The following is a 24,718-nucleotide window of genomic DNA, read 5'->3' on the forward strand; positions in this document are numbered from 1 at the left end:
AGACGCCTTGCGACGCTTAGACCAAAAGCTCGCCCATCGCAGGCCATTCGCACAATACAGCACACGAAGTTCAGAAGCAGATCCAGCTAAAGAGCGGAGTAGCTGGAGGAAAGCCATGCGAAGCCGTGGGAGGAGCATGGCAGCTCCGTTCAGACAGAGCCAGAGCCGGGGACCGATTCAAATGTAAGAGCAGCGATGGGGCTCTTTGAAAATACCGTGGCCCATGACAAAAGGCATAGCAGCATACAGATTTATACGTCCATTTTGGGGTCAAATAATTCATTATCACAGTTAAATATTTAGCTTCCGTTATTCTTTTTAATTAGTGTTAGTCCTGAAATCCGACGTTTCATTCAGTTCCCGTTCTACGCGACGTTTCTGTGAATGCAGCGCCCCCTTCAGGACACAGTCCACTCTTCTCATTTATCCGCAAGCACGTTTCTACAAGTACGTGCCCAGAATCATGTAAAAGCAAGCAAACGTTACGGCTGTGATTACAGCTACATGTTTTTATTTATACACTGAGAAAAATATTTGTAGAATTATTATCATACCCCCCTCCCCTCCCCGTTGTTTCTACTTGGTAAGTATTACGTTTATAAAATCAAGTGATTGCGCGTGAGTAGCTTAGTGGGACAAATCAGCCTGGGCAGAAGGGAGCAAAGCATGCGGATCGGCGTACTCTGACGTGGGACCACCGGGAGCAGAGTGACCCTCCCCGGCCCCTGCGATGTCTGGCCGTGGTGCGGCTGCACATTCCAAACAAGCCCGATGCCTTAATTACAATTCATCTCCGTGATTTCCTCGCATGAGAACTCGACCCTTTGAGACACTGACACATTTGGATGCAAGTTCAGGGAGGATGATTAACGTCTGCGGTCAAGTACAACGTGGAAGAAAGTTATTTGCCAGCAGCACAAAACGCCAAAATGGCTTCGTAACTCCGAGGGAAAAGTAGCTGGAGTCCTCTAATGTATAAATTCTCTGTAGAGAAGTGCACCGCAGTTCAGCACATGGAAATACTACCGATTCAGGGAAATAGTTAATAATAAAAACACGGCTACGTGCATGTCTCACAAGCCAGACTGGAGACTTTTCCGCCGTTTTGCGGTACTTCGTCTAGATGTCTTTGCAGAATAAAGGCACTGCTGAGTGAAATAACGGTAAGATGCGGTACTATTGCGATACCCCGGGACGCGCCTGCCATCCGCTGTTTGCCCTGCTCCTTTTATTCGGACTCAGGATATTACCTGCATCCCCACATCCACAGTGCCTGGATTTCAAGCCCCCATTTAAACCACAGGATACCCTCGCGTTTTGCGTAATGTACACGGACTTCGGCTGCTGTGATTCTCGCAAAGATCGGGAACTAATGGCGAAATTTTATGAGATCATGGACAATTTCGACATTCAGGGATATGCCAGTTGCGCGGGATATGTTCAGGAGCTTATATGTCAGGTAAGCAAATATCATAAAGCTATTATAACCTCCAAAACTGAAAGTGGTACATCGAATCTACTTTCTTAGTGTCTGGAGTGCCATAACTGTTGCTTTAGTCGATTATGTGTTACTGTTAAAACCTGTAGCAAATGGATACGAGTCATTTCGATAGTTTACTAAACTGTTTTAATTAAACGAAAAATGCAGAATGTGGCTGCCTTCTAAACAATGAATGTGAATCGATGTGAATAGTGGTAGGTCCCTCTTTTACGCTTGACTTCCTCAGTCTGAGGCACCCAGACACATGAGGTCTCCTTTCTTATTCTGTTCTGCTCCCCCAGGAATGTTCCCCATATGCTGCTCACCTTTTTGACGCAGAGGACCCTAGCACTCCTCTTCGCGCTCTCCCGGGACTCTGCCCAGACTACTGCTCCCGCTTCTGGCTGAGGTGCCGCTCGGTCATTACCCTGCTCTCCAACAACACCAGCCTGGAGGGCCTGGAGGCCAACCAGCATCGCTTCTGTAGGTACCTGGAGCTGGACGATGCAGACTACTGCTATCCCCACCTGCTGAGCAATCCGCAGCTGACCAAGGACCTGGGCCGGGTCACGGCAAATGAGGAAGGCTGCTTGCATTTGTGCGTCGAGGAGGTGGCCAATGGGTTACGCAACCCCCTGGCCATGGTGCACGCCAACGATGGCACGCATCGGTTCTTTGTGGCGGAGCAGGTGGGCCTGGTCTGGGCCTATCTGCCAGATCGCTCCCGGTTGGAGAAGCCATTCCTAAACATCACAAAGACAGTGCTCACTTCACCGTGGGAGGGCGATGAGCGAGGCTTCCTGGGCTTGACCTTTCACCCCTACTTTAAGTACAACGGCAAGTTGTACGTTTATTACTCGGTGAAGGTGGGCCGCCAGGAGAGGATCAGAATCAGCCAGTTCCGCATTTCCTCCAGTGATATGAATGTGGTAGACCATAATTCAGAAAGGTGTGTGTCTGTCCAGTCATCCTTTGTCTAAATGTGACTTGTGTTAAATGCAACCTGCATGTGAAGGTGCATGTGTGAAGCCTTCAACAGATGTACCAGTTAATGGTTTTACATTACATTAGCTGTTATTCTCTTGAAACGTTCATACTGCAGGGTTATTTTAGAGATTGATGAACCGGCATCAAATCACAATGGAGGCCAGGTGCTGTTTGCAGACGACGGCTACTTGTACATCTTCACTGGGGACGGAGGCATGGCTGGGGACCCTTTCGGCAAATTCGGGAACTCACAAAACAAGTAGGGGCCATTTAGAGTGCTAGAGCAGAATGAGATGTGAAACTCCAGGAGCATATGGGACCAAGCGCTCTTGATTCAGCATGATCCGGTCTCTCCTCTCACTCACACAGGTCCACCTTGCTGGGCAAGGTTCTCCGTGTTGATGTGGATGACAACGATAGAGGGCCGCCATACAAGATTCCGTCGGACAACCCCTTCCTGCGGGAGCACGGTGCGCGGCCGGAGGTTTACGCCTACGGTGTGCGCAACATGTGGCGCTGCTCCGTGGACCGCGGCGACCCCATCACCAAGGAAGGAAAGGGCAGGATCTTCTGCGGAGACGTGGGACAGAACAAATATGAGGAGGTTGACATCATCGAATCGGGGAAGAACTATGGCTGGAGGGCCAAAGAGGGCTTCTCCTGTTATGACAAGAAGCTGTGTGCCAACAGCTCCCTGGGTGGGTATTTTACAATGGACCGCAAGCTCCGAGATCCATATGGTCCCCATATGTGACATGGGTGCACTCTGGCCCATGATTTCCCAGACCAAGGGAAATGATCTCGTATTTTATCCCGTTGCCAAATACGGAGGCATTTTCTGGTTGAGACACAGGATGCAACTGGATGATCAAGAGGAAACTGATTGGCTCCTCTTTTTGTAGATGATGTCCTACCCATATTTGCCTACCCTCACAAACTGGGCAAGTCAGTGACTGGGGGGTATGTGTATCGTGGCTGTGAAAACCCCAACCTGAACGGCATGTATATATTTGGAGACTTCATGAGTGGGTAAGGATCATTTGAGGGGGGGGGGGGGGTTAGTATTTAAACCAAAGTGTGCCGATCTTGTTTTGTTTACCAAGGTTGAATTAGATCTACAGATACAGTTGAATTTGTTTTGCTGTATTGGAATCTGGGGGTTCGGATGTTCCTGTGCATTCCAGGCGCATGATGGCTCTCCAGGAGGACAAGGTAACAAGCCAGTGGGATGACCATGAGATCTGCATGGGCCAAGGTCTGACCTGTGCTTTTCCAGGCCTCATCAACAACTACTATCAGTACATCATCTCCTTTGCTGAGGATGAGGCAGGTGGGATGAAGGGAAAAGTCTCTCCACACCTTTATTGTTTCTTTTTCCATTTAATGCCCGCATTATTCTGGATTTTTCCCATGGTGTAAATAACACCAAGAACTTCAGTAGGAGTTTCCAGAAGTTTTATAAAAGTCCTCAGGAGCATACTTAGCCAAATGCTCCTATCTCAAATCTTTGAAAAATTCGTCTCACTAAGAAAACATCTCTGCACCATCCAGAAAGACACATTTTTGAAATCCAGCCAGTCCAGCTATTGTGTTTGCCAAGGTATATCTACCCAAGCAGTTTTGCAGTTGTTTTCAGTCACCTGATTAACCATGTGACTTCTAACCAATCAGGTTCGTACTGTAGCCTTTTCTTGGAATAGACAGCCCTTTGCTTTACAACCCGTTCCTTGCCACACTTACTAATGTAAAAACTGACAGGACTAAACTGATCCTAGGTAACCTGAGAGCCAAAGGTTGTGTTTCACAGGAGAGTTGTATTTCATGTCCACTGGTGTCCCGAGTGCAGCATCGGCCTCAGGTGTTGTGTACAAACTGATCGATCCCTCACGGTGAGTAACTGCCAGTCCGTTACTGTCCTTTCCAGTCCAGCCACATTTGTGGACAGCCATAAACCTGTTTTCTTCACTAATACTCATCCCCTAGCCTGTATTTTCCTCCTACGGATTGCTGAGAGTCCCAGTGGAATGATGAGATAACATTTAAAGAACCAGTTCGGAAAACAGGGAGATAGTTGCAGCAGGGGCTGTTGCAATCACGTCGCAATATAATCATGATAATATGGCACGTGCACAATTATCACCAGGACTTTAGAATACTGGTGAAACAATTGTCCGGACACAGGGCTGCCGCTACCCTACAGGCGTTTACTTACGGCAACAATCGAGTAATCAGATTAGTAGAGTGTCTAAAATATTAATGAAATGCGTATTGTGACGTTTAAAAGTCCATAGTCTGTATAAATGCAGTGGATTCTTATGTTTATTAAATTTGATTATCGGAGCGCGCCACATAAAACTGTCTTGGTAAATCATGGAAACAATAAGCATTTTTATTTCTGTTCACAAATTATTGTTTTTTTTATTTAGTTTTCCTTTCAGATTTAGTTTACTATAATAATACTAGAGCCACCAAGACCAAACGTGCACGAACATGCATACTGGCACCATCAGTCAAGGTAGAATAAGTCCAGATTCTAACCTAAACATTTCCTCAAACGCTTATTCAATGGAAATTCTAAGGTAGCAGGCAGACGAGTTCATGGCTTTTTATGGTCAGGCAGTTATTAAAAATAAGGGCACATGAATTCATATAGACTATTGACTTTTGGCCATCACAATATGCCTCTCATGAATATTATAGATGTACTACTAATCTGTGTTCCAAACTGCCTGTGTAAGTAAATGTTCGTAGATTACCGAAAAGCTGGCGTCCGGACAGATGCTTCACCCGTCATCTGAAGTCCTGGTTATTAATGTACGTGTGCCATATAATCGCGATTACGTCACGATGCGATTACAGCAGCCTGACCTCCAGCCCAAACACTCTCATAAGAATGAATATTTCTGGTTCTGAGAGACAGCTGGGAATCATTTTGAAATTGGTGTGTAGAGAGTATATGTTAATCAGAATGCTGCCATTGGGGCATCTGGATTGAAGCTCATCGCCTGACCGTCCACCCTGATTACAGGCTGTGGGACCATTTTGTAATGCTGTGTTTGTTTTTACAGACGAGCGCCACCAACAAAATGCCAATACGAACCCCTTCCAGTCAAAGTGAAAGGCAACCTCATTAAATTCAAACCGAAGGAAAGTGAGTACAGTTCACACAGCTTCGGGAAGCTAGTCTGTGCCAATCGCATGATATATGTTTACGCTTTGCGCTGAGACACAATGGTCACACACCCTAAGTGTCCGTAAGCAAGGCCTGTGTTCCGCAGCTCTGATTGGGGTGACGATTCCGACCAAGCATTCCAAGCTGGCCCCTACGGTGAAACCGTCCAAGGTGTCTGTGACGTCGCCTGCACCCAGCCAGGTCACCACCACCGTCTCGTTCCCTAAAATGGTGCACTCGCTCGCAGAAGCAGGGACCTCAGGGAAGACCAGCCCCGCCACCCCTACCCCTGCCTCGAGAAGGAGCACCCCTCCCTTAAGAAGAACCACCCCGGGCACCCCCACCCCTGCTTTTCGGAGGAGCACTCCCGCCACGATCACTACCGCCCCGGTTAAGTCACGCAAGCCCACCAAGGCGCGCAAGGGTCGGCGCAGGAAAGGCAAGCACCGGAACGGGGCCCTGCGTCTGGCTGGGCAGCCGGAGGGGAAGCTCGACCGTGGCAGGGTGGAGATCTTCGTAGACGGCGAATGGGGTACGGTGTGCGATGACCTTTGGGACCAGCGCAGCGCCGGCGTGGCCTGCAGGCAGCTGGGCTTCGGCATGGCGCTAAGGGCCGCCAGGCGCGCCGAATTCGGGGAAGGGCGGCGACTGCGCATCCTGCTGGACGATGTGCGGTGCCAGGGTTCGGAGGCGACCCTTCTGCAGTGTCAGCACGCTGGCGTGGCCCAGCACAACTGCGGGCACCACGAGGACGCGGGGGTCGTGTGCGGGAACGCCGACTCTACAAAGCCCAGCAACTCCGCTTAGGGGGGCCACTGCTACCAGCTTTGCGGGACAAAGCTGGGGCGTGGAGTTTCAGGCTGGAGGTGTGCCTGCCACAGCACGGGGCGGTAAAAGCATGCTAACCGGATAGCTCTGTGTTAGCATAAGGCGCTAACAGACTTGTACATGCACACTGTTCAAGCATGCTAGGCTAGTGTATACAGCTGATTGTGTACCACTTCTTAACCTAATACCTTCATAAACAGCAAATAAATGCACATTTTATCCATTTTGCAAAGGTTGTTACCTCTTTCTTATGAAGTTATTTTGTGTCCCAGTCATAGGGTGATCAGATCATTCACGTCAGGACGTACACTTTCAGCTACGTCACATTTTACCTACTTTAAAACCGAAAGGTTCCTGTGCTTGGTCTAAATAGGTCGTCTTGTGCTTTGACCGATTTGTTTCTTTGATTGAATGACTAATCCAACTGTTTCACATTAACATTTGTGACACATTCATGATTATATGAGACTCGCCAATTAGTGCACAAGAAGAACTCAGTGCTTAAGTAAAATCCAGGTCCTTTTACTTGAAGTATTAGTTTACAAATCCTGTCCTAGCTCAAAGTGTCCTCCCTGACATGGATTTTCTAGTCACCCAATCAGTAACGGTTTGCCTAAAGTAAAAACCAGGCCCATTTCCGTAACTGTTGCTGTACAGAGGGGCTACCGAGGGGAGCCTGACCCCTGGGACTGAACTCAAAGGGTCTGGATTCCTGCAGCGTGACTGGAAGGGGATTTTGAAGGTGACAGGTTTGCGATGTGCCATGATGATCTGTGATGATCTGTCTTAGTGATGAGCTTCCATGTGACTATTAAACAGGCAGGACGCATGGATACCCTGCGTCACATGGATGCAGTGACTTTACATCAGGTGTTTCCATGCAGGAAGCCCTTTTACCCACTGTTGTAGTAGCCATGATGGTTATTTAGTGCTGGTAAGCCACCCAATCAACAAAACCTCCCACTTAGTCCTGGCTCACTGCCTGTGCTTATTGGGGCGTTCATATAATTCCTATAATTTTATGTACATGATAGCTCGTTTAAAAAGCTGGGAGTTTTAAAGTATGGCATGTTGCCTCTATCAGAACTTGTGGTTCGGCTCCATAGCTCAGTGGTTAGAGCACTGGTCTTGTAAACCAGGGGTCGCGAGTTCGATCCTCGCTGGGGCCTAACGGTACTTAATTTTCACCGTTTATTTCAGGAACGTTTACCTGTAATGCCGGTGCTTATTAACTGTGCTGCGGTGATTATTACGATCATCGTGGCTCAGCCGCACCTCCGTTTGCGGAACAGTTGGTCAAAGTCCAAGGCAGAAGGTGTATCACGACGCTCACCGGCTTTTGGCAAAAGCACCGTGATTACAAACAGAAGAAAACACTTTGTGTTACATGCAAGTGTCAGTTGTTTTGTATATTTCATTTTAAACCGTATAGTACGTTATATACGGTAAATTCCTTTACACATATTTAGCATGACGGTTTATATTGTAGAGCGACATGCATTAACAGAATAAAATATCGTTTAGTCGAAGATCACCTTTTATCTTCCCGCTGGCTTCCCGTACGATCTGCGCGCCGATGTTTGTTTCCTAAGTTGTACACAAGGTGGCAGTATTTACACGCTCGTAAACGATAGTGATGACCCGGAAACCACATTGCGGATGCTTAAGAAAATCACCCCCTGTCTGAGCTTTAGTCCAGCCACGTGATCTCTTGACATCTAGATGTGCTGGGCACCATGTGTATAAAGGATTGTTTTAAGGCAGCTCTATCCATTGCTGGTTCTTTCTCTGTGATCCAACTGGGTTTGCTCAAGAAACCATCTCAATCAGCTTTGTTCATTTGTTTGCTGTATACAAACTTGTGGTGAAGGAACAAACCAAACACCTCTAACAATGAAGCCAAACAGTGTAAGCAGAGTGGAGGCAGATACCTTTCCTTGTGAATGGACTGTCAACATGAGATCGGCAATGCACCTAACCCTGGAATGGCTCAGAGAATGGAATCGCAGTGAGTGCCGTCAGGTGAGCCATTTCCAACCCTTCGTGTTTTAGGAGGTGCTGACTGACACGCTGCTTCGCAGAAATTAAACTGGGACTCGCGTCTGACCCAGAGAATGATCTCCAGCCCCTGAACCTAATTTTACGGGGCTTTGTGTCTTTTAGTGTTACACCTGATCTGGAAAAAGCTGGGTGTCAGAATAGGCCTCACTGGTGAAAGACTTAAATCCAATCAGGGATTCAAGAGTTTTATTTGTCACGTGCAAGGTATATAGTCCAGCTATAACCTGCAGTGAAATGCAAGGTGGTCGGCGCAAGATAAAAAAATAGTGAAAAAAATAAGACATGAAAGTTTCATCCATGTTCTGTAAGCGTTTGTTCTATTCAGGGTTGCAGGGGGTTTGGAGCCTATGGGCACAAAGCAGGGAGCGACCCAGGATGGGATGCAAACCCATCACCATTCACTCATGCAGCTATGGGCAATTTAGCAACTCCAGTTAACCTCAGCATGTTTTTGGACTGCAGGAGGGAAACCAGAGAACCCAGAGGAAACCCCACGATGACATGGGGAGAACATGCAAACTCCACATACACGGAACCCAGATGTAGATTTGAACCATGGTCCTTGAGGTGTGAGGCGACAGTGCAAATCACTGCGCAACCTTGACATCCCACTATAAAAGTTTCAGGTTAATAAACATGAAATAAATACGCCGCAGTGAAGTTATACTGAAAAGAATGAAAAAAACAACAGAGGAAAGATGTGTCACAGTGCTCCCAGCCGCCTGAGGTATGATGGCAGCGTGGCCCAGCGTGAGCTTAACAAAGCTTTGTATCCCAAGCCTGTTATACAGTTTTAAGATACCTGCTTTATGCCAATGATGGCTGGCGTGTAGGAGATAGCATCAAAGGAGCAGCCCCCGCCCAGATAGCCCTGCTGGGGAGGGAGGAAGCTCACTCTGGATGCCATGGAGTGATTTGAGAGTGAGCTGGTTCCTTTGCAGTTGCCAGTGTGGCTCTGCACTGCACTGTAACACACAGCCGACAGCCTCGCCTGTGTTTATGCATCCTGTGAGTGACAGCGCAGTTGAGATATCTGCTGTCTGCCAGGGTAATTTTGGACAGCAATCGTGTAGATTTTACTAATTGAACAACATCCAGTTATTGCCGTGTGCTATTGTCGGGGGGAGAGAGCTCCCCTCAGGTAAAGCAAATGAAAACTTCTGTGCAGAACTGGAATGGAATTCTTTATTAAATTGCTGTTTTTCTCTTAAGCCTCGGGTGTAACTGGGTGCTGTATGCTTGTTTAAAAATGGGTGTATCTAGTGGAACATAGTCAGCCTTTGTTTAAAGTTATAGAGCTCTGATTAACGGCATGTCGTTTTAAAATAAACGCATTAGTGAGTGTGAAGTTAGTGTGTCGAGATAATGGTTTCTTTCTTATCAACCCCTTTGATGGCGTGTAATCAGCCATATGAAATGAGCTTCCCCCCGGCTCTGTGTTTGTTTGTCTCAACACGTCGTCCACATTCCTAGCAAAAGGTTTGTTTTTTCCAAATGACCCGAATAAAGCCTGATGTTCTGCCTGCTGTTTTCCCAACAGCTGGACACATCGTTGGGTCAGAATAAGGAGAATTTAAATGAGCAAAATGGAGTGAAGTGGAGAATTCGAGCGATTCACACCCAGTGGGAACGAGGCTCTTGGTAAGTGCTGTGCGCTGCCTACTGTATGTCTGAAGCAGACCAGGGAGTTAATACTGGTTATTATGTGCACGCAGCAGCTGTCTTATCCCACATGTTTACATGTATCTGTTCTAATGATCTTCTGAATGCTCTAGCATTCAGCAAGTGTGAAATTTCACCAATAAGGGGGGTCCTTTTTTTTCCTGTTCCATGCCCAGGGAGTCTGAGCTGATTCACCATGAAAACATCCCTGACGTCATTTGTCTGGGTAATAACCAGAAACAGCTTTGCGCACTGACCTGTAGTTTTTCTACTTGTAAGAATAAGTGATAAGGATAATCTATGTGGGTGTTCAGCCTCCTGAGTCGCTTTCCGAATTTTAGTGCTCGTGTTTATCCACGGTATGAGGGCTTGTTGGTCTTTCTCTGTGTGCTCACGGTGTGGGGTATTAGCTGTGAGGGGAGATGTTTGACCATGCCTGTAGCTGGTCTTTTTTTCCTGTAGCTTTCCTGAGATTCTTGTAGGACGTGACACATTGTGTCCTTCTGTTATTTCCACCTGTTCTTTCTGCGTATCTCCCCACAGTGTCCAGTACCCCGCTTTAGCATGTGCACAGGCAGGTGTCATAAAAAAAAAACACATACATTCTCGTTCTGAGTTCGGAATTTCCAGGCTCTGCTCCTTTGGCTATTTGAGAGAATCGAGATCTGTGTGTTTCGCAAGGTCCGCGACACATTTAATCATGAAACCAGAGCACACGATCATACACGCCCAACTTTAAATAGCCATGTTGTTGTGATTGTTCCACTGACATGCAATGAAGGTCATTTGCAAACGTTTTATTAGTTGGTCCAAACTGAAGTCCTGTAGTTGGTTTGTTCTGTTCTGCTTCCCGCTTTGTTCCTGGTTATTTTGTTATCCCACACAGTATATTGTGTAAACTCTAATAAATACCTTAGAAAGGCATAACAAGCACATAACAATGGATAGGTACACACCCTTTACTGCTTGACAGATAATACAAACATGCTACCTTTACACACAGTGTCATTCTTTGTCTTTGAAATGCCACCACTATGGTGGGATGCCATCTTTGACAAAGCTAGTAGTTTGAGTCATTAACTGTAGGTGACTTTGCCCCAGTTTCCTATCAGCTTGATTGTGGCACACAGGAGCTCCAGTCCTCGGTGGCATGAAGGCAGCCCCGCATGTGGTGGTCCCTGAGACTCTCACCTGCTTGGCTCTACATCCTGTTCCTCTTCCTGTGCCAATCGGCTATATGTGCCAATGTCAGAATCCCAGGCCGCGCTGCCTCCCTCGTCAGGCCCGTGTTCTCACTTGCAGCCGTAGACAAACGGACCTGTCTGTCAGCCTGTGGTTCTGCTCACAGGTGCTCGGTTACATGGCGAGGCACCGGCCAATGTCAGGTGGTCCCCAACTACCTGTTGAGTAATACTCCCCTTGTCTGGTAAGGGCCTCTATCACAAATGGGGTCGACGAGGTCTCCCAGTTCAGCAAAGAACGTGACAGCAGAGAGAGCGAGTATTTAGAGCCTAGAAACGACTCCTCACACACACATCAGCTCTTCATGGAGATTCCAGGATAAACCCTGTAGTTGTGATATTAGTTTCTCGTCCCTCTTTTGAAGGAACGATTTCACATCATGGTGGTTATGCTCCCAAGCTGGACTGTGTTTTGTGCCAAGATGGAACATTCTATAAGCAGTAAAAGTACGCCACCGAAATGTAACCTTGTGTGGAGCAGTTCTCCAAAAGTGGGCGTCTGTCCCACGTGACTTTTGATGTGCACCTGGTTTCCTGGCTCCTCCCACAGCCTTCAGTTCTTGCAATTTTTTAATAGGATAAATACGATTCCCAGATGGTTTTAAGACTGTATGTAAGGAGCATATTTGTTTTCTAATCATGTTTCAGCGCTTTTCTCTATGTAATTACTCATTGCGACACGAACTCTGAATTTTAGTCTCTTCCTGAAAATTGAGTATAAATCTTTTGTTAAAAGTCCATTCTCCACACCCTGTGATTTCGGTTACGATGTCCTGTTCTGCCCTGGACTGGTAATCGCACATACCCCTTTACCTATTTCATAAAACACTTTTTAAGAAAAAAATCGGCCAACCTCAGTGAAATAAACATTCCAGGTCTCCCTCTTTCTGTCAGGGATCCAAATACATCTGGCTCCATGTCCCAATCCTCCCTGTTCCCTAGTGTGACATGTCTTATCCTGAGCGACACCTGATTGGCTGAGACTGGAATTTCGAGTGAGATGGCCTGTGCTACCCCTTATGGTCCACCTCTTGTGGGGCTCAGATGTGGGTGTGGCTCGGGCGTGGGCGGGGCTTCGGAATGGGCGGGGTGTATTAGTACTCGCGTGCCTCCTCGAGTTGCCGACCATACTCTTTCTCTGATGGGTTCTCAGTGCACCGCAGGCCGTTGTTGGGGGGCCGGGCGGCATGAAAGCGGCTCCAGTCGCCCTTGCACAGGAGCCAGGGCAGCACGTCCAGCCGGTGGTGCAGCTCTGGGGAAAAGTCAGCGCTGATGAGATCAGGCACTCCAGCCCCACTACCCCGCGTCAACAGCTGCATGTCCCCGTCATAGCAGCACTGCTGGGCTGCTGTCAGGACGCCGCCTCGGGACGGCGTGGAGCGAATGCAGAACAGTGCCGCTGCCCTGTACACGCCCAGCCGCTCCTTGGGCCCACTGGCATCGCGCCACAGGAATGCCCTCCCCAGGTGCTTGTCGAAGATGCTGATGGCACCATAGACGATCTCCGAGGGGTAGGAGCAGGGACAGCTGGGCAGCTCCGCGAGCAGCAGCTGCTGCAGGAAGTCGCTCTTACAGCGGAGCCACTGTTCACAGCTGTCCACACCTGGACAAGAGGGGATCGGAGGTCAGCTCAGCTCACCGGATAAATAGTAACATGATCACTAGAACTAACCAGCAAGGTTTATGGAGAACTTAGCTGATGTAACCTTATCCCTTGAGTAATACCCCTGGCACAAATGAAACCACAGTCCCACTAAACCTCAATAGTGAAACATGTCTCAAACACACTTTAAAGTCACTTTGGGCTTGTGCTATTGCGAGGGAGGACACATCTTACAGCATCATGATCTATGAGCAGCAGCATCCCTCTGGCTGATGTTGCATGATGCATGGCACTCACCGGAATCATCTGTGGGCCCCCAGCCCTGCCTTAAATGGCTGTCCTGGTCTCCACCCCAGTCTGAGGATTCCTACTCACTGTCTTCAGGCATGTCCTCTGGGCTCCTGTGTCCTTGCCCATCCTCGGGTTCCGGATGCTCCCAGAAAAGCACCCGGAATGGTGTTCTCCCCGCCAGCCAACCCAGGGAGGACAGCGACCACTCGCTGCGGCCCTCAGCCAGGTCAATCTCCAACTCGATCTGGGGGCTGTCCATAACCTCAATGGTTACCTGGAGGGCAGGGCAGGCGACGTGTCACTGAGATAACCAGAGCTCTGCAGATACAACAGAAACTACATACCCAATATGGCCTGAGGCTTTGCTTCCCAATTGGCTGGTATGTCAATTCTTCTATACCGCATAACTAGCACTTCTGTTAAGTTCCCTCCTAAAGCATTTATTTAATACACATTGGCTCCTACAAAAAAGGCTTTGGTCCAGCCTGGCAAGAGTGCACATTAGCCCATAACCACAAGCAGGTTCATAATCACACGGAAATTGAGCTTGTTTCTGCATCATGTTCACAATCGTTGAGACCAGGCATAACCCCCCCCCCCCCCCCCCCCCCCCAAAAAAAAAAAAAAAAAAAACTGATGGGAAAAATATCAGCAGTCCCTGCCTAACCTTAACCTTCTGTGGTCCATCGGCAGAAACATGAAGCTGTCTCTTTATCTACCACAGAGCAGCAGAGTCCGGCGGCTACCGTAGGTGTTTACACACAAACAAGGTCGCAGTCGGTCATTTAGCATGTACTCTGATGGTCTGGTGCAGCTGAGGGCAGAAAGCGGAGCAGGAGGACCAGAAACGGCAGGACCGCCCCTGACCAGAGCCAGTTCTCTCCTCCTCCTGCTTTGAACATGGGGTCTTTATCGGCTCCTGGGCAGGATAATGCTGAGCTCAGGCAGGCAGCCCGGCCCCAGGAAACAGCTTATTTACCACATCATCTACTAGTCCTATAATTACACAGCATTTACAGACCTTTCCACTGTGCAAGCATGAAGCCACAAGAGCGTTTAGGCAGGATGGGGGTGCCGTAAAGGAGGGGGGGGGGGGGGGGGGGAGATAGGAGAATTCACAAGGTCCCTGAGTGACACCTTGGCTATAGATGCATCTCGTGTGAGAGTTTTAAAATGATCCATCCATCCATCTGTCCACTTATTTTAGTTAAGGGCTTGAAAATAATTTCATATTTAAATCAGTGCAAGTATTTGCAGCAAGGCAGAAGGTGGAGGGGTCAGCCAGAGATCTTTCAGACAGAAAGCTGTGTGAAGGCAGCCTTCCATAAGAACGGTGTGTAATAGTGTGCATGTGGAATTTAACATCCCAGTTACAGGAAAAACTGCATGCTCCCACAACACTCCCCATTTAACGGCATTATTCCAGCAACTGCCCTGAAAGGCGTCCGAGTCACTCTACCTGAATATTTGGATTGTGGGAGCGGAGGTCTGCACCAGAAAGTTCTGGAAAGTTTTTCGGGTCTAGGAGAAATGGCTTCTCTTTGGATGAGGGTTTGGGTTGAATCCCTCTCAACTGGTAAGGTGACCTCAGCTTCTGTTGGTGATATGGTAGGACCTTTGCGGTCGGCTTGGACTGTGGAACCCCCATCCTCTGATCAGTGTCGCTGGAACCCTCCTGAAATGCCTGTTTAACAAAAACCATGTAATGCTTCAGAAGATGGCCTGCGTGCTCCTCTAGACGAAACTATTCTCATCTTCAAGGGCTCATTGCTAAACCTGTGTTTTCAGGGATAAAGACGGCATTGCTTTCTGAGCACTGAGAGCGTGTCTCAGTTCCATAGGTTGCAGGGTGATTGTTAGGGAACCAGTTATTTTGGCACTTTCACATCACATTAGTGTCCAGTTCCAAGTCATATGGAGCCAGTTACGGGGGGAAACGTGGCTGCCTTCCTAAGGCTGGCTGAGAAACCAAAAACATCCCCCATTCCCTTTATTACTACAAGCTAAGAAAAGCAATGTTAGGCTGTACAAGGATATATGATGATCCTGCTAGGTATTTTGAGCAAGTGGTGATGGTGTTGGTTTTGTGCATTGCAGGCACGTGTTTAACTCCCCCGAACTGAAACTGCTATTTGCTGAGAGATTATGAGATTATTGTATCTGGGCTCCAATCCAATCATAAGATTTATATCCTTCTATGTAATGCACCATCGCCGAGAATCTGCAAACCAGCGGGAAAAATCCCACGTGTGGATCGGAGCACAAGTGGTTCTGATGAAACTTCAACTACTGTTTCCCCATTTAAGCCCACAGTATTCAAACGTTTGGCACCGTGCTGATCCGTGTAAGTCACACCGTGTGTGTGTGTGTGGATGATTCTCCCCTGTCTCATGCCCACGCGCAGCTCTTTGCCAGATGCATGTATGAAATACTGCATACAGACGAACCAGACTGCAGTAATCGGTATAAGCTGTACGAGCCGACTCACTTACCTCCGGTATACTACCCAATACCTGAACCAGAAGCATCGTCAGCACGGCCCACTTTTGCATCAATGCGTGCATTTCTCTCCACGGTGAGCGAAAAACTTCTGCGCGATTTAAAAGTTTAGGAGGGACAGCGGCGTTGAAGAGCTGTGTGTATGTCGCTCCCCTGGATGATCGTAGTCCAGCCTGGAACATATGTGTACTTTCTTCAGCAGGTGAGGGTTAAAGCACTACGGCTCAGGCACAAACTAAACGCCATCAACAGTCTGTAGAGCTGTCATGTTTAAGTCCCTTTAAAATGTACTGATGCATGAAGGTGTATATTATTGGGTGTCCCTGATTATAACAGGGCTAGATGTTGGACGGAGCGTTTTACAGGCAGTTACATTGCTTGTTCTCTCCGTTCAGTTAGATGTGGCTATAGCGTGAAGAGAAAGTTAGAACTATCCGCTTTTACGCGACAGTGATTCTCCTCATGTATCTCTAGTATCTAGTTCTAGGACCCGTCTCTTGTACGGCATTTCCCGGCTTGTTTTCGGGTAATGATGTTTTTATCTCCCGCTTCCAAAAGTTCCGGTGTCATTCCGAATAATTTGATGTTCATTAAATAGACTCGTGCCACTGAGGAGGAGGATCCTCCGATAGAGACAATGCAAGAATGACGAGGGAGGCGCTACAGCGAGTGTGCGACGGAATGGGGAGGCACGGAGCCCTTTTTATTTCGTTTGTAAGGTAATATTTCTGCCAGGTCTTCGGCAGGACATTTCAGAGGCGTGTCCTGTGAGCTGGCAAGAGATTTATATTAGTTGACACTGTGATGATATAAGATAACTTTCCTCCTAAATAAACAAATACTGCCCTGCAAATCTTGGTACTGCAGTGGTTTTATTAGACATTGAAAAGAAGGTACCGCTTGGTGCTGATCTGGGTACCAAGCAGATCCTATGCAACCTGCTAACTGGGCAGCTTCCTGAACTTCTCGACATCAGACCGTACAGCAAAACCAGCATGTAGCGTAGCGGTTAAGAAACTTCCCCACCCCCTCACTTTACAGGTCTCAGAAGATCGCCGTTGCTGGAACCTGAGCTTCAGTAATACAGAAATATTGTTGAAATGTCGAAAATTCATTCAAAGATTAATGTCTAAATCAACAACATTCTTTGGAGAATACTAAGAGGCCATGTGTAGCCAGGTGAATTGTCCCCCATGGCTTCTGACCATTATCAATCTAATGCTAATGAAGCTGAGAGAAATTCTGTTTAGCCATGTGTCGCTGGTGCAAAAACGATTTTATGGAGATGGAACAAGAGAGGAGAGAGGCAAGACGGGTTTACTGAAAAAACACTGGGTTTGTGAACCGGTACCGGCTATGTACACGGTCTGTCCCGACTGTACACGTAAACTGGTACCGGTTTTGTATGGGATCAATCCCGGTAATACACGTTAAACTGGTACCAACTTCGTACCCGGTCTGTTCTGATACTACACATAAACTGGAACTGGCTTTGTAAACGGTCTGTCCCGGCAGTACACACAGTACGGTACCGCCTTTGTACCGTGGTCTGTCCTGACACATGAACCAGTATTGCTGTGTATCTCCTCTCCCGATTTTATTGGCGCTGAGGTATAAGCCCCAGTTCCCCAATCCCACCCTCAGACCCAGACCCTCCCCCAGGTCAGCGCTGGGGTCTTTCCAGAAAAGGGCCCCCTACCAAAACCATGCCTAACTCCACGCAGACACAAATCTTCAGTCTGAAACAGAATATGGACCAAAAGAACTTCCATATGTGGACCCTATATACCTCTCAGGGTATATTTTATTTTACTGATGTCTTGCTAAGTGAAGGATAATAACAAGCTGTTACAAACTGCAGTCTAACTCTAGTGTTTGTGAGGGGAAGGAGCAGAATGGAGACTGTGCCTTGATTCAGTCTGGCTCAGCACCACCTCCCATTAGCTCTCTGTGTACCCAGGACTGCAGAGGTGTGAAAGGGGGGAGCGATCAGCTTCAGCCAGGCAGATCCTCAGCAGTGCTCCCTGCTTAACTCACCGTTAATTATGGAAGAGATGTTAACAAGCTACAAAAGGTCACAGGCTTTGGGTTTCACGCTGGCTGAACTCTCCTCACTCCTGCCACGCGCCCCGAAATCCTGCCTGGGGATGTCATGAACACCCGCAATGGTTATGGGGTCATGACTACAGGCTGGCTGTGTACTGGTAACCACCGTAAAGCACAGAGCTTCGTGTTCATTAGACTGGGATTCAACACTGTGTGCTTATTATGAATTATATCAAAAGGTCAGAGTTTAGTATGTAGATGCTTAAAGTTACGCTGCCATCTTGTGGTAGGCAGTACAGCACAGTGTCTGGCGTGTAGGACAGGCCTCTTTACACACCTTACTGAACATGGTTGCCACTGTCCAATACATATTGCTAATGTTAGATATATTGCTTGGGAGTGAGTTGCTCAGTCTCCGTGTCTGTGATCAAAAGGTTGCAGGTTCAAGCCCCAGCCTTGAGAGTGTGTGTGTGTGTGGGCCCTTGAACAAGGCCCTTAACCCCCCCCCCCAGCTCCAGAGATGCTGCCTGTGTTGTGACCCCCCCTCCCCAAGCTATGAAGAGCAAGATGGGGTAGGTGAAGAGATGATTTCCTATGTACTTGTGCAGTGGCCAACAAGTGACCATATGTATACAACTGCTATGCTATCCTCTCCCATAATGCACTTCATAGAAGTGATGACATTGAAGCAGACATTTGGTTGCTTCTGATTATATGATCATATAAAGGTGCCACTCACTGCTGTAGACCATGGTGAATCCAGGCCACTGTTGCCTGTTTCACAGCACAGAACCGGTAAACAGTCCTGTACGTCTTTGATGCTGAGCACATTTGCATTTTGGTGTGACATTAAACAGCCTCCTATCTCCCCCATCGTTCTCTCAGGGGGTAAAATACATGCCTTCCATTCAAAGGAATTCCCCGGAGCTTCCAGTTCCTGACATTTGCTGCAGTAAAGAGTGGGCTTCTATAAATGGCTTTATCACCCTACAGATCCGACGTGCTTTCACCTTCTGATCGTAAATACACAAGCAGGTCGCGTCTGATTCCTCTGAGACCTGGATGTCCAGTTGTAATTGTGGGACCCTCTTTCCGGTAGGTCCATCTTGGCCTCAGGGACACTGTGGACAGATGTGTGGGTCCCTAATGTTTTTTCTGGCTATAGTTCACCATTAAGTAATTTTTGTGCATATTCATGGTAGCAGGAATCTACGTAGGCTTTAAACAAAGTGACACCTTTTATTAGAACTCTTTGCATCCCCCATGTTTCAGTGCCTGTGTAGGTATGGACTTTCTAACACTCCTTGGTAATTTTGTGCCTGACATAGCAGTAGAGCTTACTGATTATATAAATTGCTTTATTGACCAGTAGGTCTTTTAGGTGCGGTTTCTCTTTATTTATTTATTCTCTTCTATTTATTCTGGCATTTTCCTGGGTAATTCCACCATGATTTGCACTAGAGTTGCAATCACCTGGCAAAACTGATGAAATGTTGATTTTTTGTCTGCTGTAAGTAAAGAGGGAGTTTGCTCTGTATGGTCGACTTTCATCCAAAACACCACTGTAGACCAATGTGTCCTTGCAAGGGCTAACTATTTAGTTTGTTTGATTGCTTCTTTCTTTCTTTCTTTCTTTCTCTACATCAGCAAAGAACAGTTATTGTCTTTCTCATAATAGCTTATAACTTTCCCCGTTGACTTTCTCGGATCTCATGGCCCTAAATTCCCAGTGCTGCTTCAAAGGTCCATTTTGATTAAGAACTGGTGAACACTTAGTTTGTGCCTTTTATGTGTCTTAAATGTTTGGGGGCAAACTTCAAAATAGAGTTTTCTTAGGAATGTTGTCGGTGGAGCCAGCAGGACTGGCACCGAGGTCATGAAATGCCAATTAAAATAGTTTAACCAAATAGAACACAGAATATACATCATGGGACTTTAAGAGCATCAACCAGAGAAAGAACAAACACAAGACCCAGCACTCCCCAGGTTGGCAGTTTGACTCACTCTTTCTAAATGGGCTGTGAATAAATCTGGGATTAATTAGTGAAGAGCAGTGACAGACAAAATAATGCTTCATGAACCATTTGCTGTATTTTTTTACCCCACTAGATGGCGCTTTTGGTTCACGTTGGCACATGCTTTATGCCTTTTTTAAATAGAGAGCACCATCTAGTGGGGTCAAAAAATACATCAAATGGTTCATGAACTGTCATTTTGTCCATCGCTAGTGAACAGGAGAGATGGGAAACTGAGGTGTAAATGTGTGAAGCATTAGGCTTGGGCTCCTTTATATTCCAGTGTTTTGCTGTGCTGCTGATTTCCACGGGTAGTGAATAGTTAACAGGGTGATGTAACTCAAAGCTGACCCAAAGTGTGACTCTAAATTACACTTTAAATTCAGGAACAATCTGAATGCCCGACTGGCAAAAATCATAGCTGTTGCACACTGGGATTTTAATTGCCATTCCTCATTAGCATTTAATCAACAAATAAATGGTACCACATTGTGATTTTAGTTAATCAGGATGCAGAAAAAGTAAATACATTAATGAAGCAACGATGTGATATTGAAACAAAGAGGTAAAGCTATTTTCATTTTATTTCAGGAAAAAAAAACCTTGCAAATGTGCTCTGCAAAGCGATTCTAAATCATTTTCTGTATGTTTTTCTATATTTCTCTGTATTTCTTAATTTGGCTTAATTTACTCCACTGCTGTATATATTTTATATATTGCACTGCCATCATTCACTGAATTGTTTGTCATTGCATACTGATTTTTATTCCAAGAAGTCATTTGTACAGCAACAAAAAAAAAACAAAAATGCCTTTCATATGGTGTGTGTGAATACTGCTTGCTCGTTTAGTGTAATTATATAGCAAGGACTCTAGGGGGAGCTTTAAGCCTGTAGATTGTTGGCTGTTTCCTTGCGCCGAGTATGAAGCAGTTAGACTAGCATTATAGGTGTGCCTGGTGTGCTCCTCCTAATACTGGAAGGAGAGTGTCACCGTACCACTGACTAAGCCTGTGTCACTCTGACCATGAGGGTATATGTGCCCCACATCCACATCTCCTTATGAGGCTTGCTGTCATTGTCCTGTGTGCTCATCGGAGGGCGGCATGTGACAACAAAAGCATTCTCCCTGCACAAGCGAGATAAGCTATCGTTTAACACTGCATGTGTCTGATAATTTCTGCTGTTGTTCTCTCTTTTGGCCCCCATCCCATCCCCGGCTGCATTATATGCTGTCTTATGATAATGTGCATCTGTAGAGAAGGTGGCTCTTTAGCAGCCCCTGCAGGAGGACGATGCCCAGTGGAGGGAGCTTCCGCACGGCCCTCGATCCCGCGTGACACAGCACGCCACCTGCAGTATCTGTCTTCTGCGTAACGGGCAGTCCAGCGGACAGGGTGTCCGCTCAGCTTAGATCTGGTGAAGGTGGCTTTCAGCCGGGGGCTAGAACGTTCCAGAATCTTTCAGAATGACGCAGAATCTGAGGTGTGTTGGGTACGGCTGAGGGCGTTACCGCTGCAGCGACGCACCGCTGAGGTGATTCCGATTTTTCCCGCGACTGACTCCAGGCGTATGAAGTGCTTCTTGACAGCTGCTCTGTCGGTTCACGAAGATGCCCTCAGGATCCCCCCGACTCCCCACCAATTGGTGCAGCCCAGGTCGAGCACACAGGAGGGGGTTCCCTGCGCAGAGCCAGTCAGAGGGCCACTGTAATCCGATAGCAGAGACGCCAGTGCCGCTCGCGGTGGGTGAATGCCACGCCTTTCTGCCTGGACAGCCTCTTCCCTCTGCCTCTCTGTGTCGAAGCATTAAAATGAATGTTTTATCTATTTGGCTGAGCTGTTCTTTTTAATTAAATAAAGACAAAAACACGACGGAGGTGAACAGCCGCCTTTGGTGCGACGTGGCCGTAAATCCTTCCCTCCTCCATCTCCCTGCATTGACTTTCCGTGCAGATCCCGGAGTTGCTGGGGCGGAATGTCACTCAAGGAGATTGGTGTCAGGCGCGATAAGCAGCCACGGCCATCGCAGTCTGCGATCTCGCCACCTAATTACAGGGGCCCCCACCAGGCACATCTGGCTGCGAGTGATAAGAGAGCGGTGCTCGTGCTAGGCATCTACAGGCGGGGCGGGGGGGGGTTGGTGCCACCCCTACCCGCTGTCCGCCTGGGCCGCTGCTGCTGGATGCCATGGAAACAGAGCAGGAGGGTTGCCTTGCATGAGATGCACCAAGCTTAAAGCTTTGGGAGGGAAGTGGGGCATCGTGGACCGAACCATTTCTGTGAGGCCGGAGGGGTGGTGTGGAGCTAACCATACCTGCATCATGTTGCCTGGGGCTTTCAGGGATCCTTCAGTCTTTGTATCAGTCATACGTCCAGCACAATAGAGGGTCAGTCATACATCCAGCATGACAGTGGGTCAATCATACATCCAGCGCTATAGAGGGTCAGTCATACATCCAGCGCTATAGAGGGTCAGTCATACATCCAGCGCTATAGAGGGTCAGTCATACATCCAGCGCTATAGAGGGTCAGTCATACATCCAGCGCTATAGAGGGTCAGTCATACATCCAGCGCTATAGAGGGTCAGTCATACATCCAGCGCTATAGAGGGTCAGTCATACATCCAGCGCTATAGAGGGTCAGTCATACATCCAGAGCTACTCTATAGAGGGCCAGTCATACATCCAGCGCTATAGAGGGTCAGTCATACATCCAGCGCTATAGAGGGTCAGTCATACATCCAGCGCTATAGAGGGTCAGTCATACATCCAGCGCTATAGAGGGTCAGTCATACATCCAGCGCTATAGAGGGTCAGTCATACATCCAGTGTGACAGTAGGTCAGATATGTATCTAGCGTATGATGCTGCCCGGTCCCGTGGCATCTCTGAGTACACATTTCTGGCAGGCAGAAAGGCGTGTGTGTGTGTGTGTGTTTGTTTGTTAACCCTGAAGCTGTCTGGTTGGTACCTCCTTACAAAGAGACATGCTGGCCTGTATCGTGGCCACCTCTCCTGGGACAGACAGAAATCGTCCGCATAGAGCTGGATTACAGCTCAGGTAGGATGTTCATAGACATTTTAAACCTGCGGTGAGTAGGTCTGACCACTCGTCACCATAAACCCAACAATGCAAACGCTTGCATTTCATTGGGAAGCCTGACAGGGGGTGCTGTTGGACCGTAGCACATACTCAACTGTAAAATACTGTAGGTGACAAGGATTAACTCATTACGAGGACTTGTTATCTGTGGTAATATAACAGTTTCATTGGCTGGAACTGCAAAGCTAGTGAGTGAGAAGCCCAGCTCACATGATGTGGGGGACACGCAGGGAGTGGGCTGGAGCCGGGACGCTATGGAGAGTTGGCCAGACCAATTGCCGGACACGGAGAAGCACGTGGCCCAGCTGAGTACATTCACAGTGGGATGAGTAGAGCTCCTCAGAAGGCAGCCATTTGGGCAGCTGGTCACTGCTTTTGTGCTGATGAATTACAGATCTGCAGTTTGGTAGCTTTTCACTCCACCCTCCGTCACTACCCTCATGATGATGGGATGCCGGGGAATGCTAGTACCTTCTTTCTCCACACAAACTGTCACGCTTTCTGGCATTCCCAAACGTGATGGATGCTGAAACTTCCCCTCAGGCACCCCCCCCCCCGCCCCCCCACACACACACGTGGAGCAGCCCATTTTCTCAGGGTAACCTGGAGCCAATTACAGCAGCCCTTGAACAATTTCACAACGTGCGTCTGGCCGGCCGGCAGATAGGGTTGCCATGGGAGCCGCGTGATTGAAAAGGAGAAATTACAGGCCACCAAAAAGCCGTGAGGCGCGAGTAGCCCCCCCAAGGCAGGAGATTATGTTAAACGGAAACAAAGGCCTTTGCTCCCCGCCCTCCCAGTTCCAAGGAGAACGGGCGTGCGGTGCAGGCGAGGCCCCATCCCCCCAGACCGAAACAGCAGCCCCAGCTTAGCAGGGGACCTGTTGTGTTGTGTGTCGTCCGGTTAGGAGATTATCCACAGCAGGGGAGACGAACGAGGGTGACATCTCAGGTGAGAAATGGCTCCTAAAGCCCTCTGACCGACGGCTGACTGCTCGGACGGTGGAGGTTCGTGGTAGACCGGTGGCATGAAGAGGCCCTTTCCTGAGCATCCAGCAAGAGTCACGGTAAACCTCCTTCCCACAGCTAGCAAATGACAGCCATCAAGGCCTGGAGCAGAGAGCATCTTTCAGTCACGGTACCATGGCAACGGGCGCACACAGATTAAAACAATAATGTCTGAGCAAATAACATAATAGCCCGTAATCAACCCACCAGGAAACCATTGATTCTCTTGCAAGCACTCGTTGTCATAACAACGGCAGCTGGTGCTGCTTTCTGGCATGAAGATCCTCCTCGCTTCGGATGGGGGTATGCATGACCCCACACAGCCACCCCCCTACTTGGCTGCATGGACTCCACTCATCTCAGAAATTTGGAGTCATTTTTTGGGGCTGTTTTGGGCAGTGGCCTATAATTTGTGGTGAATAACGGCACTCAGACACACCCTCTCTCCTCAGCCCTGCTATTCCCCCACTGTGCTGGCTAGTTAACGTCGGGTGGTTGCAAGCTAAACGTGAAAGCAAAACCTTGACCCGCAGTCAACAACCCAAAAATCACAGGTGGGAGGGTTCTTCATTATTATCACACACAACATTATTGTTGTGTGTCAGTTAAATATCTGCTGAATATATTTCTACCTCTGAGCTGCGTGAGGCTCAAGTGAACCACCCTGGCACAGCGGAAAGGCACACTGGCTGCTGGGAGCCCTGCCTGCTCCGCCATGATGTGA

The 24,718-nt window shown here is 48.0% G+C and overlaps 3 protein-coding genes and 1 non-coding gene across 4 annotated transcripts in view; 3 read left to right on the forward strand and 1 right to left on the reverse strand.

The window, feature by feature from the left end:
* The window catches only part of LOC125706962 (SRA stem-loop interacting RNA binding protein), a 170,518-nt gene that overhangs the window by 131,685 nt on the left and 14,115 nt on the right, over positions 1 to 24,718 (forward strand). The gene's annotated exons all lie outside the window — the stretch shown is intronic.
* LOC125706954 (HHIP-like protein 1) lies at positions 601 to 6,690 on the forward strand. The gene is made up of 9 exons (XM_048973789.1): positions 601 to 1,459; positions 1,783 to 2,429; positions 2,583 to 2,726; positions 2,837 to 3,165; positions 3,370 to 3,496; positions 3,652 to 3,797; positions 4,275 to 4,356; positions 5,536 to 5,618; positions 5,746 to 6,690. Exons 1-9 carry the CDS (start codon positions 1,169 to 1,171, stop codon positions 6,444 to 6,446), a joined length of 2,550 nt encoding a protein of 849 aa, XP_048829746.1. The 5' UTR covers positions 601 to 1,168; the 3' UTR covers positions 6,447 to 6,690.
* On the forward strand, positions 7,564 to 7,636 carry trnat-ugu (transfer RNA threonine (anticodon UGU)). The gene has a single exon. It is a non-coding gene; the product is annotated as a tRNA-Thr (tRNA).
* LOC125706961 (isthmin-2-like) lies at positions 11,162 to 16,469 on the reverse strand. Its single transcript, XM_048973796.1, has 4 exons — positions 15,818 to 16,469; positions 14,785 to 15,009; positions 13,410 to 13,599; positions 11,162 to 13,034 (listed from the first exon to the last, which is right to left on the reverse strand). The coding sequence occupies exons 1-4, from the start codon at positions 16,004 to 16,006 to the stop codon at positions 12,526 to 12,528; spliced, it is 1,113 nt and encodes a 370-aa protein (XP_048829753.1). The 5' UTR covers positions 16,007 to 16,469; the 3' UTR covers positions 11,162 to 12,525.

The sequence above is a fragment of the Brienomyrus brachyistius genome, chromosome 14 (assembly GCF_023856365.1).
Source record: "Brienomyrus brachyistius isolate T26 chromosome 14, BBRACH_0.4, whole genome shotgun sequence".
Taxonomy (NCBI): domain Eukaryota; kingdom Metazoa; phylum Chordata; class Actinopteri; order Osteoglossiformes; family Mormyridae; genus Brienomyrus; species Brienomyrus brachyistius.